At 40.5% G+C, this 12,346-nt stretch overlaps 1 protein-coding gene across 2 annotated transcripts in view; it reads right to left on the bottom strand.

Annotated features, from left to right (window-relative positions):
• The window catches only part of TIAM1 (TIAM Rac1 associated GEF 1), a 358,191-nt gene that overhangs the window by 110,277 nt on the left and 235,568 nt on the right, over window positions 1–12,346 (bottom strand). For both annotated transcript variants that reach the window (XM_006155262.3, XM_006155263.3), the window contains one exon: window positions 10,208–10,380. In XM_006155262.3, coding sequence (XP_006155324.1) covers window positions 10,208–10,380 — 173 coding nt within the window. The remainder of the gene's footprint in view (window positions 1–10,207; window positions 10,381–12,346) is intronic.

The raw sequence follows: 12,346 nt of genomic DNA, 5'->3' as shown, positions 1-12,346 counted from the left end.
TGTACCATGTGGTAAGAAGCTACTATGGGTTTTGAAATGAAAACAAGAAAGACTTGAGATCCAGGAATTGAACTGGGGTGGGAAAGGGAAATTCCAGAGTGACTGCTAAGCACTGGACCTGGAGCGACACTATATGGTACCAGGACAGAGGGCCCAAAAGGTGGGATTCATGGGAAAAGAAGAGTACTGGCAATTTCCTAATGCACCGGAGATTTAGAAAATATCATTGCTCAGTAACCTGAAAAGTAAGCAAAATGAGGCAAAAGGGGGGAAAGTTCATTATTAACTATAGAAAAACAAAACAAAGTGAAAACCCAAGAAGTTGTCCAAGAAAAGAAATAAAATGATAGTATCCTACTCGACTCACAGCTAACACTGCTAGAGGCCATAACAACTAAATAACAAGGACGGCTGGCTTAATCCTGCATGTTAGTGTAACTACATCGTAAGAGGAAGAGATGAGAATTTGTAAACAACACAGCTCAACAGCCATGTATCACAACAGAAAGTCAGCTGTTACTATCTAAAATTAATTAAGAAATAGCAATATAAGCACTGCATTGTGCATCTAGTATGTATACTTGGAACAGAAGTCCAAGTTAGTGAAAAACAAGAGCAAATGCACACAAAGGAACAAAACACTGAGCCAAGACTCTGGGGGGACATGGGGAAGAGAATTTAACCCTAAGTCTTTTCAACTAATTGAACTCTTTTAAATTGTGTATTCATATTGATTTAACACAATTTTTAAACAATGTAGAAACGGAAGATGGATACTGTTAAATAACATGTTATCTGCAGGATACATAACAGTATTCACGTGGTATACTGTCATCTAGCACAGCCATAATTATTCACAACGTGCATCTAACACATCTGGGAGAAACCTGACACACCAAGGGTAAGGTGTATAATATAATTTAATTTTCAGCCCTCTGTGTTCATTTTGCACTTCTCCACTAGTACAGGTTGAGCAGCCCTTATCTGAAATGCTTGGGACCAGAAATGCTTCAGATTTCAGGTTTTCTTGGATTTGGAAATTACTTGCATATACGTAATTTACGTCCAGAAACCTTGGGGATGGCCCAATCTAAAAGCAAATTTATCTTTGTTTCATATATATCTTACACATATAGTATAAAGGTGATTTTATATACTATTTTTAATAATTTTATGCATAAAACAAAGTTTCTGCATATTGAATCACCAGGAAATGAAGGAGAATTTTCCATTCATGATATATGTTGGCACTCAAAGAGTTTCAGATTTGGGATTCTCAGATGAGGATGCTCAACCTGTACCCTTGTAAAAAGGAGACAACTGGAGCCCCACTCCAGCCCTGTACTGCTGCAGGTCCTGCAGACTGGAGTGCTCTCCTTGAAATGTTTGAAGTCCCCCTTTAGCAGCTGGGAAGGACAGGGTCCAGGAGAGGCCCCTGTGCTCTTCCTTCCCTTCAGGAGCTCTAACCCTACATCCCACATGTGGTAGCATAACAATACCCTAAACTTTTGAGCATGAGTCTATGGCTAGTGGGTTACTCTGGCCAGCCTCTGTGACATTTCTGTCACTAGATTGCTTGAGGCTGGGCTAAAGATCTTAGCTACACACTAAGTTAACACATAAACTAAGACAGGGAAGGAAGACCTCACCTTCAGCTTGACAAATCTGTGGATAATGTAAAGTTAAGGGGGCTACGGGAGCCAAGAGGCGGCACACTGGTCAAACGTGATGCTGTGCGAGGCAGTTCCACATGAGACGCTTTGCAGTTCAAGTCTGGAAACCTCCCTGAATACACCAAGCACCCGTGTGGCCAGGATCCAGGGCTGGCTGAAGACTAGGTGTGGATCACAGGATTAAGACAGTGTTGGAGATGCTGTCTCTTTGTCTCCTCTTTCTTGTTTATGAAAGAAATAAATTAATCAACTTTTTTAAAAAAGAGGAATATAGACATCAGCAAAGATATGATCCAAAATGATTTCAATATGTACATTAATAAGACGATACAAGCATAACACTTCGAACAGGTAAAGTTAAGTTCCACATTTGAGGTTTTTGAACAAAAATCTAAGAAAGTAAGATTTAGAAGGCCCTAAATTGTTGGGTGAGAGCTGACACTGGGGCTTCAGATATCGCAAGCTCAGTATGAATCAGCAACGTGATGTGGCTTCTAGGCAGTTAGAGGAACTGATACTAGGGCGGTGGAGGGAATGAGAGAGTAGCACCCCGCAGGGTGTACGGGGCAGACCACGTGGACAACAGCATCCAAGTTCCAGGGCTTACTTACAAATAAGAACAGCCATGGCTTGAAGGCAGGGCAGTCCAGAGAGAAGATATGGCAGAAGGTGAATGGAGGCTGTTCTCAGGTACTTAAAAGGTCTGGAGAGAGGATAGGCAGAGGTGCACTATGGACACAAATGGAAAAACTGAAACTGCAGAAAGAACACCTCAACATGACAAGGAGCTTTCTAGGACTTAGGGCTGGCTATCAGTACAGATGGTTGAAAAGCTGGGAGTTCCCAATGGAGTGGGAGTGGCTAGGCAGTGGCCAGGCTGAGTGGCTGTCAGGATCTTACAGAGATGCCTCCCACCTTGACAGGAGGCTGGTCCAAGACATTAAATCTTTTCCAAGTCTTTTTATCAAGTCCACTTGATAACGCATAATAAAAGATGATTTCCAAATAATTCCTTAACCTGGCTGCCCTTGTACAGGGTATTTGCCAGTGACATTTCTCAAGTTTAACACTTAGAATTAGGTATGGCACTCTAAGATAGGTCTTCAGCTCCTCCTGAAACTAAAGACCTAAGACCTTTCAAAGTGAAGTCACACTCAATTTCTATAAAGATACTTACATAACAAAAACTGGTCTCTCTTTTTTTAAACTACTAAAATGGTAACTGTAACTTGCATTTGTTAAACATTTGTTATCTATCAGGCACTTAACTATATTACCCTAGTCGATATTCAACTCACACTATTGTTTTTCATGTTTTTTGCCATAAGGCACTTGCAGTCCCTGGAGAGAGACAGAGAGGGAAAGTGAGAAATGACCCACCCACCCAGGGGGGGACGACTGGCCACGATACTTTCTCTTCCATTTTCCTCTGGGATTTTGGGCACCCACATACATGCACCTGGCATGATTTTTAAGTTGCTGGGTCCAAGATTCAAACAGTGGTTGACCATGTAGGAGTCCAGGACCTTAACCAATATACCATCTGTTGGCCCTAATACTATCATTGATTTTAATCAATCTCTCTTTATGTGTATACAATGCCCTTATACAAGTGACTTGCAATCACCACCTGGAGATATGTCCTATATTTCTTTGCTTTTTTTTAAGAGAAAGACTTTTGCTCTAGGACATGTACACTTGCTGGAGAGAGAGAGAGAGACAGAAATCGAGAAATTACCCCGCATGGGGAATAGCCATGCTGTAATCCCTTCTCCATTCTCCTCTCGGATCTTGACCATGCACACACATGTGCCCAGCCAGGACTCCAACTGTGGCAGAATACATCGGAGTCTAGCTACATAACCATTATGCCACCTGCTGGTCCCTCTTTTTTTTAAGAGGTTTTTGTTATAGGGTATGTGTACTTACTAGAGAGAGAGAAACACTGAGATCCTGAGAGGGAAAGTGATAAGTCCCTCTCCCCCACCCCAAGAGGGAATGGCCATGCCACAATCTCTTCTTCTCCATTGTCCTCCTAGAATCTTGGGCACGCACACACATGTGCCTGGTGTGAGTTTCAAGCCACTGGGTCTGGGACTTGAACCGTTATCGGCCATGTGGGAGTCCAGCAATGTAACTGATATGCTATCTGCTACCCCCCTACATTTCTTTAGATAGTTAACTGCATATGATTTTCTACCCAGTCATCATTCTTACCCAGTCCAGCAGCACATACTAAAACATTTCACATATTAGTATCTGTTACCATAAGCTTTCTAGAATTATATGTGACATGCCAAAGTAATGGATGAACGAAGACTCAACAGGAAATCATACTTTGTAGGTAGTAGATGCCATTTCTGGCTTCTAGTTAGAGGAACGAATCTAATTAATAGCTTCAATGCTGGAGCTACAGCCTCACTGTGTAGACAGTAAGGCACTTCTTCTATACATGCTGCTCCAATGCTCATGCTCATTCCCACCTCATCTTTCACCCCCTTCCACTTTGCTGGTGACATGATTCTCCTTTCCATGGGTGCAACTGTGGGTATCTGAATACCTGCATCAAATCAGCAGTGTAAGACTCTAGAAACTGTGTTCACTGAATTAAGCCCCAGGGCTGGAATAACCTACAATGATTCCCAGAATCATGGTTGATCTCCCTTGCTTTCAGCTCACCCCTTGCACACACAGGTTTCTCTCAAATTTAGCCCCTCTAGAGTTACGTGGATTACAGTAAGTAGAAGGCAGAAAATGCCTCCATGGATCCCAAGCAGCGGTAATTTCCTCTGAGAAGGTTCTTCTTGTGCTCTGTCCCACATAAGCAGCACAACAATTGCACCATAACAAGGAGCACCAGAGGTTTTCAAGAATAAGGGCCTATGTTGTCATAAAAGAATTGTATTCAATGTGATCTATTGGCTATTTAGATTCCTCTGGCAATTTAATGGCCAAAAAATCCTTTCAGAAAGAATGAATGCCAATCGTGAATAAGTTAAAAAGAGGGCCCTCTGAAATCCATCAGATAACCATCTAACATGTACGTGTAGTGAGGCAAGAATAGTCAGAATTAGGTGACTTATTTTAGAAATATTCAGAATGAGTGGCATAATTTTAAGAATAAAAAATAGTCCATTTTTATTGAAGTCACTGATTCTTGTCCATGTTCTTCTCAGGGTCCAATAGTAATAGTAATGGGATAAATAATATACTCAGGCAATAAGAGGCTCTGCAGAAAAGAGGCTTGATTTGAATCTAGCCTTGACACTCATAACTCTGTGGCTTAGGGTCCAATTATTTTTTGTAAACCTTAGCTTCACAAAATGAGGTACATAATCCCCATTAATTGGCTAAATTATGAATGCTAACTCAATAATGTTCTGAGATTTAAAAAGGACTCTCATTGTAAAATACTCCCAGATGGTGATACTCAGTGAAGGCTCAGTAAAAAATAGCTACTATATCAAAATAAGGTTATTGTTGTTGTTGTTAAAGTCGTTAGGCATTTCTTCACTTGGAAATTTTCTAATATGTAAGTAAAAAGTTATGCCAGATGAAGACAAATTATTTATAAGATATATAGAATACTCCCGTAACCTTGGAGCATGCACAATGTTAAAATGAGACACTCAATGTACCATCCATTAAAGAAGACTTGAGAAATAAAAAAGCATTAAAATTAGATTTTACTACAACAAATGACACCTTTAAGAGAATAAAAAGCAAGTTACAAAGCAGAAAAAGATGCCTACAGTGAATATAATCAAGAAAGATATGATACACAAAATACTCGTAAAGTACCACCCTGAATTATTAGGAAAGAAAAGTCAATGGAAAAAGGATATGAGACTGAAATAAGCACCTCACAAAAGATGATAGTAAAATGGCCATGAACTATTAATACAGAAAAATGTACATAACTTTATACTAACAGCTTAAAAAAGAAATAAATAATCCGACAATATCAAGGGTTAACAAGGACGAGGAACTGAAATTCACCTAGGCTATGGATGGAAGCATAAATTATTTTAATCGTTTTGAAACTGTTGGGTAGTATTCAGTACACCTGAATATCTGTCTACCCCATAACTGCCAATGCCACTCCCAGGTGTACACCCAACAGAAATGAGGACAGAAATATTCTTAGATCAGGTACAAGAGCACTCACAGCAAAACTTCTCATGATCCTCAAACCTGGGAACAACCACATGTACCTATGGCTAGATGTTCCTATGTCCCAGCTGGCCTGGACTGTCACAGCCTCTACCTCTTACCCTGACACAACCACCTCTGAAGTGTCCTGGTGAATGCCACTGGCATCAATGAACGAAGAAGGACCTCCAAAGAGCCATTCTTCCATAAAGGCACTAAGAACACTAGTTAGAAACTCAAAATCGACTTTTTCAGGACTCTGGAAATTAAGTCTTTCAAGAATCTGAGATGCATTTGTTAAATACAAATGGTAACTCTCAGTGGAGGAGCAAGTTTTATGGCATTTTCATTTGGCCTATTCCCATCTTTATCTCCTCATCTCCACAACCACATGAAAACCAGTTAGCGTCCTAGCCACTGGGCAGGGCAGAATGGGCTTGAAGCTCTCCAAAAACATCATTCTCAGAAAATTATCATTATCTGACCTGTCTAGCAGGTCCTAGGAAACTCCATTCAAGGGATTTGTCCCTATTTGATCTATTCAAACCTCCTTTGTACAAACAGTATTTATTCCAGGGGCATCAGTGACAAGTGTTGGACCCTCCAGGAGACAGAGATACAGTGGGGCAAATAAGAAGTTGACCAAGAAACTTGAGGAGAAGCCAGGAAAGATTTCCATAAGGACTTCTGAAAAACTCTAACACAGTCCTGGGAATCTAGAAAATCACACAGATACACAGAGCTATCCACATGCTCAGGCAAGCCCTGAGAAAGTGAAGGTGAAGGCTAAAGCAGATTTGAAAACTAACAGCCTCAACACTGGAAATGTACTTCAACATGTACACTTCAGTCTGCAGAAAAGACATGAAGACATACTGCATCCAGACATTGAAGGTAGTCTCTGTCTGACCATTACCTGACCATTAAACTAGCTGATCAGAGACTTCAGTAGCCACACCTAACAAAGTGTAAAGATTTTACAGATTTTAGGAAAGTCGCTGCACAAAGAACACTAACAACAACAATAAACCCCAGAGAATGGGGGCCAGACCTGCTTTCAAAACTTGCCACAGTATGTCATTTAAAATGTATGATTATCAACCAAAAAGTGTAAGACATACAAGGACACACATAAAGCACAATTCACACACAGGAAAAGAAGTTAACACCAGAGAGTGCCTCTAATGAAGTCCACATGTTGAGTGTGCAAGATAAAAAACTTTAAATCAACTATTTAGGGGGCCAGCAGGTAGTAGGGTAGTTAAGGTGCTGGACTTTCACATAGCTGACCATGGTTCAAGTCCTAGACCTGGCAGCTTGAAAATCATACCAAGCGTGGGTACATGTGTATCCAAAATAACAAGAAGAGAATGGAAGAGAAGGGACTGTGGCATGGCCATCTCCCCTGGGAATGATTTCTCACTTTCTCTCTTTCTTTCTCTTGAGCATGCACACATGTTCTATGGGGGGAAAAATATTTAACTGTTTTGAATATATTAAAAGCAAACCATATCTGATAAAATATAAAGCATGAGAATTATATGTCACCAAATAGAGAATTTCAAAGAGAAATAACTTTTCAAAATTTAAAATAATAAATTCAAAAAAAGGTCTCACAGACATACAAAAAAACATCAAGTATAAGAGGCACAGATGAAGAGGAGAAAAGAAATAGTAGGGAAGACTATTTGAAGAAATAGCAGCTGAAAACTTTCCAAATGTGACTAGTGCATACATGCTCACGTGCACACATGCACAAGCATGCACAAATTTCCACATCCATGAAGTTCAATAAATCCCGGTAGAGTAAAATTCAGAGACATTGATAACTAAACACATGACAAAGATAAAATCTTCAAAACATCAAGAACAAAAAAACTCATCATTTACAAAGGATACAAATAAGATTAGAAACTTATTTCTCATTAGACACTATGAAGTCCAGGAGGTAAGAGAAATTCTCAAATCACTGAAATAAGACTATTAAGAATTCTTTATCCAGGGGCCAGCAATTGGCATAATGGCTATGTCAATTGGCATAATGGCTGGACTCCTATGGAGTCGACCACGGTTTGAGTCCTGGACCGGGTGGCTTAAACTCATGCCGGGCACATGTGCGCACGTGCCCAAGATCCCTAGAGGAGAATTGAGGAGAAGGGATTGCAATGTGGCCACCCCCCCCGGGGGGGATTTCTCGCTTTCTGTCTCTCTGTTTCTCTCTGTCTTTCTGGCGAGTGCATGCACCCTACAGCACAAACCTCTCCAAAAAGAAAAAATTCTTTATCCAGCAAAACTATCCTTCAAAAATGAAGGTAAAATTAAGTCATTTCTGGATAAATTATATTGTCACGGGTAAGGAGATAGGAAACATTCATTCAACCAGCAGGCTGTGTATATGCAGGTGGGCAGGATCCCTCATAGGGCTCCTGAACCTTCCATTTTTGGTGGCTACATATTTACTTTGTGACAGCTCACAGAGCAGGAGATTCGTGTTTTGCATACTCTTTTAATTATTTATTTTTTTAATTGCCAGAAGGCTTGTGTGCTCCCACAGTAAGAGAGAGACAGGGAGAGAGAAAGCATTTCCATGGATCTTGGTCACTTCACAATCCTTTTTCCTCCAGTTCTTCATTCTGTCAGGATCTGAGGCACACAAGTACGCAAGCACAGGCACACACACACACACAAACACACAAACAGTGTGTTTTTCAAGTCACTAGGGCCAGGATTCAAACCACAGTCAGCCATATGGGATCTAGCTCCCAAAACACAGTGCTCACCACTGTGCTATGGGGCCAGCCCCATAGACTCTTTTTTATGTATGTTTTACAAATAGATTTTTAAAAAGAAAACACAGGTGCTTTCTGTCTTTATGCAAACAAACTTAACATTGTACATTTCCTACTTGAATAACACAAATGAATATAACATTAGGGAACAAAGCCAGGAACCTGGCGATGGTGAAATAAAATCATCTCCCTCCTTCACACTTTTGTTCCAGCTCCCTCATTGCACTGAGTATTCTCATTATCAATTTTACCTGATTTATCCCTGCTCTTTCTTTAAAATTCCCTATTAGGCCTTACTACACTATGAATATGTATTCCTATGTCTTCTGTCCCTATTATATGTGAACACTTTTAAGAGTAGGAATTGTATTAAAATATTCTCAGTATTCTCCATACACAGAAAAATGGAATAAAGAAAGCCTTTCTGCCTTTTGGGCAAGATGACACTGAATGTGAGGGAGGAAGTCCTGCCTCTCCCAAAGCTGATGCCAAAGCAAAGGCTTTAAAGACCAAGAAGACAGTGCTGAAACATGTTCACAATTTTAAAAAAAGAAAGAAAACAAAAAGAAGACCCATACATCACCTACCTTCTGGTGGCCCAAGACACTGCAGCTCCAGAAGCAGCCCCAATATCCTCAGAAGAGCACCCCCAGGAGAAACAAATTTGACCATTATGCCATCACCAAGTTCCCCCTGACCACTAAGTCTGCCATGAAGAAGATAGAAGACAACAGTGCTCATTGTGTTCACGTGTGTTCACTACGGATGTCAAAGCCAGCAAGCACCAGCTCAAACAGATTGTGAAGAAGCTCTGTGGTACTGATGTGGCTCAACACCCTAATCAGGCCTGCCAGAGAAGAAGGCATGACATGCAACTGGCTCCTCATAACGATGCTTTGGATATTGCCCACAAAAATCGGGGTCATCTAAACTGAGTCCAGCTGGCTAATTCTAAACACACACTTTTTCAACATAAAAAAGAAAAGAAAGTCTTCCTGACTAGCACAACAAAAAGCTCTTGCAGGATGTATTACTATGAACCAAAGTTAAGAATTCCCTATAAAAGTAAATGTTAACCTGAAGCAATTAGCAGGGAAGTATTTTTTAAAGCAATTAATAGTCAAACTTCAAGAATGCTGGGCAGAAAGTTCTGATAAAATAAGAAAGAGAAATTGTTTGGGTACAACCAGCCATTTCTGGGATGTCACAATCTTACTTTATGATTAATAATAGAAAAGAACATATTATGATAAAAAAAATTAACAGTCAAATCATGTCTAAATTAAGGAATTCATGATCCTCTTCTAAAGTGCTATAAAAATGGTACTGAAACTACACTGAGAAACCCATGGCAAACAGAACAAGTTTCTCAAATCCAACTCCTAACACGTGTTGGGCTTCAGTTCAAAACCCTCTGACTGGGGTCTATTACACCTGGGATTCAATACTTTGTCATTCAACATTTTTGTTTCCATAATAAGCAACAGATAAATTTCACCACTAAAAAAGAAAAAAGGGTAAGGTACTAAGGTGGGAGTGGAAAGTATCTGTTCCGATGCAGGAAATGCCCTGCAAAGGAAGTAGCCAACCAACCTGAAAGAGAAAGGCATCACCCAGGGAGTTGCTGAGGCAGAAGACAAAGTCCTTCTTGGGGTGCTCGGGCACGGCCTGCACAATGCTGTTCTCCACCCAGACAGCGTGCTTGGGGATGCTGTTGTGGTCTATTCCAGACCTGCCATCGCTCTCATAGAAAAAGAGTGTGCATCCTGTGGAGACAGAACAGATCCTGCATGAGTACTGGTGCCTGGGCAACTGAAAGCCTACAACAGAAACCAACTCCTGGGCTGTGCCACCAAGACCTGGAGATTAAAATGTGTGGAACTTACATAGCAAAGAAGTAAGGTTCATGTTGGGACCAATAGGTACCACAAAGGGCAAAGATCTTAAATCATAGCTTCTCACCCTGAATAGGTCTCCTTCATTCATGTCTTTAAGCTCTTAAGATCCCTACTTCCTTGTTTTCAATATAGGCAACTTCTCACAGACATATGGGAATCTTGTGGCTCTTTTGCTCAGTGGCAAGTGCAAACACACTTGCATAAGCCAGAACTGTACCTAGTACTACATGAGGACTGACGCTCACTATCATTCCACTGGAACCATTTCCAGTAGGTTTCACACAATATATAAACAGGAAACTCAAGGAAATATTTGGAGTCTCTAGACCATGCTCAATATATAATACTGGCTTTAGGTGCTTTAAGGACTAGGAGAGAAACAATACATTTTTGGTGTAGATCTTACCTACACATTTTATTCTAGAAATAAACCATGTTGTTGCTCCTACTGAAAGAGGAAGTACATGGCACACGTAAGAAGACCTGTGGGAAGCCAGAGTCCTGGTCCACACTTAATTGCACTGTGAAACTAATGGGACAATAGAAGCAGAAATATTTCATAGGTTTGTTGTGAGGTAGTTTCAGTGTAGAGTCCCTCCGTCATCACTTACGAAACTCAAGGTTCACTTGAACAGCAATTACTCACTAAACTCAACTGATCAAAATCAATTTCAGGGGAAGCCTGAGCACAGCTTTATGACTTTTCCTCAATGTCAGTGTAAGCTACTCAAGTCAAGTGTCACCATCTTGCTTACCATAAGTGCTACACTTCGTATGAATTGCAAAGCCCTGGAAATTCGATCTATTCAGCTATGATATGAGTCTATAAAGCAAATATGCTCAGATGAAATTAGTAATGTAGAATAATGTAGATCCATAGAAAAGACACATTGGTTCAAAGGCAAGTTTTCCTACCCCATAATATTCCCTAGTCCATGTTACAGTTGCTGACGATAACGTCTCTAAACCCAGCTGAATGTAGCATCCTGGTATCTACTGCCCACTCATTTCACGTTTTCCCCCCTTGGCTTGGCACAGTTCGATCACACGCTCTGTGTAAAAGTCCTTATTGCTCACTGGTCATGAATTTCATGATTTCATACTTGTCCTTGTCTCCATAATTCAACAGTCTTAATTACTCCTTTCCACTGAAGTTATATTTGCTTCTTTTTTACAGGTAAAGTCCTATGCCAGGGCTGGCTTAATGGTGGTGCAGTAGAAGACATGATACTCTGAGGCAGACTCACATGAGAAGGGTCCGATTTGCACTCAGAGACCTCCCTTGGTACATTGGACATATGTGTATCCGTGATCCAGAGCTGGTTGAGGCTGGGGGTGGATCATAGTGTCAGGACCCATTTTGAGGAGTCGTCTCTGTCCCTCTCTCTTTTCAACAAATAAACTTATAAAGTTCCTATGCTAATGTCTTTTAAAAGAAAATGCATGTTGCTAGACATTTTTAGTAGAGTTTTTTTCTTTTTATTTAACTTTTGGGTTTAAAACTGACACTGGCCGAGAGCCTCCTTTCTTTCTTTCAAGAAATAAAGGAATACATTTAAAAAATATATATTTTGGGGCCATGTCTGAAGACAGTTTTGGTTGCCCAACTTGGGAGGGACATATCTAGTGGGCAGAAGACAGGGGTGAGCACTCTACAAAGACTAAGACAGTCCCTCACAACAAAGAAGTACCCTGCTCTAAATAATCTTTATGACTAATACAACACTCGCAATCAGGTTTTCTTTCTTTCTTCTATTTTTTTTTTTTTTGAGAGGATTTTGCCTTAGGGTATATGTGCTCTCCAAAGAGGGAGACAGTGACACTGAGACAGAAA

The sequence above is a fragment of the Tupaia chinensis genome, unplaced genomic scaffold, assembly GCF_000334495.1.
Source record: "Tupaia chinensis unplaced genomic scaffold, TupChi_1.0 Scaffold000443_1, whole genome shotgun sequence".
Taxonomy (NCBI): Eukaryota; Metazoa; Chordata; class Mammalia; order Scandentia; family Tupaiidae; genus Tupaia; species Tupaia belangeri.
This window is presented reverse-complemented; position numbering and strand designations above follow the sequence as displayed.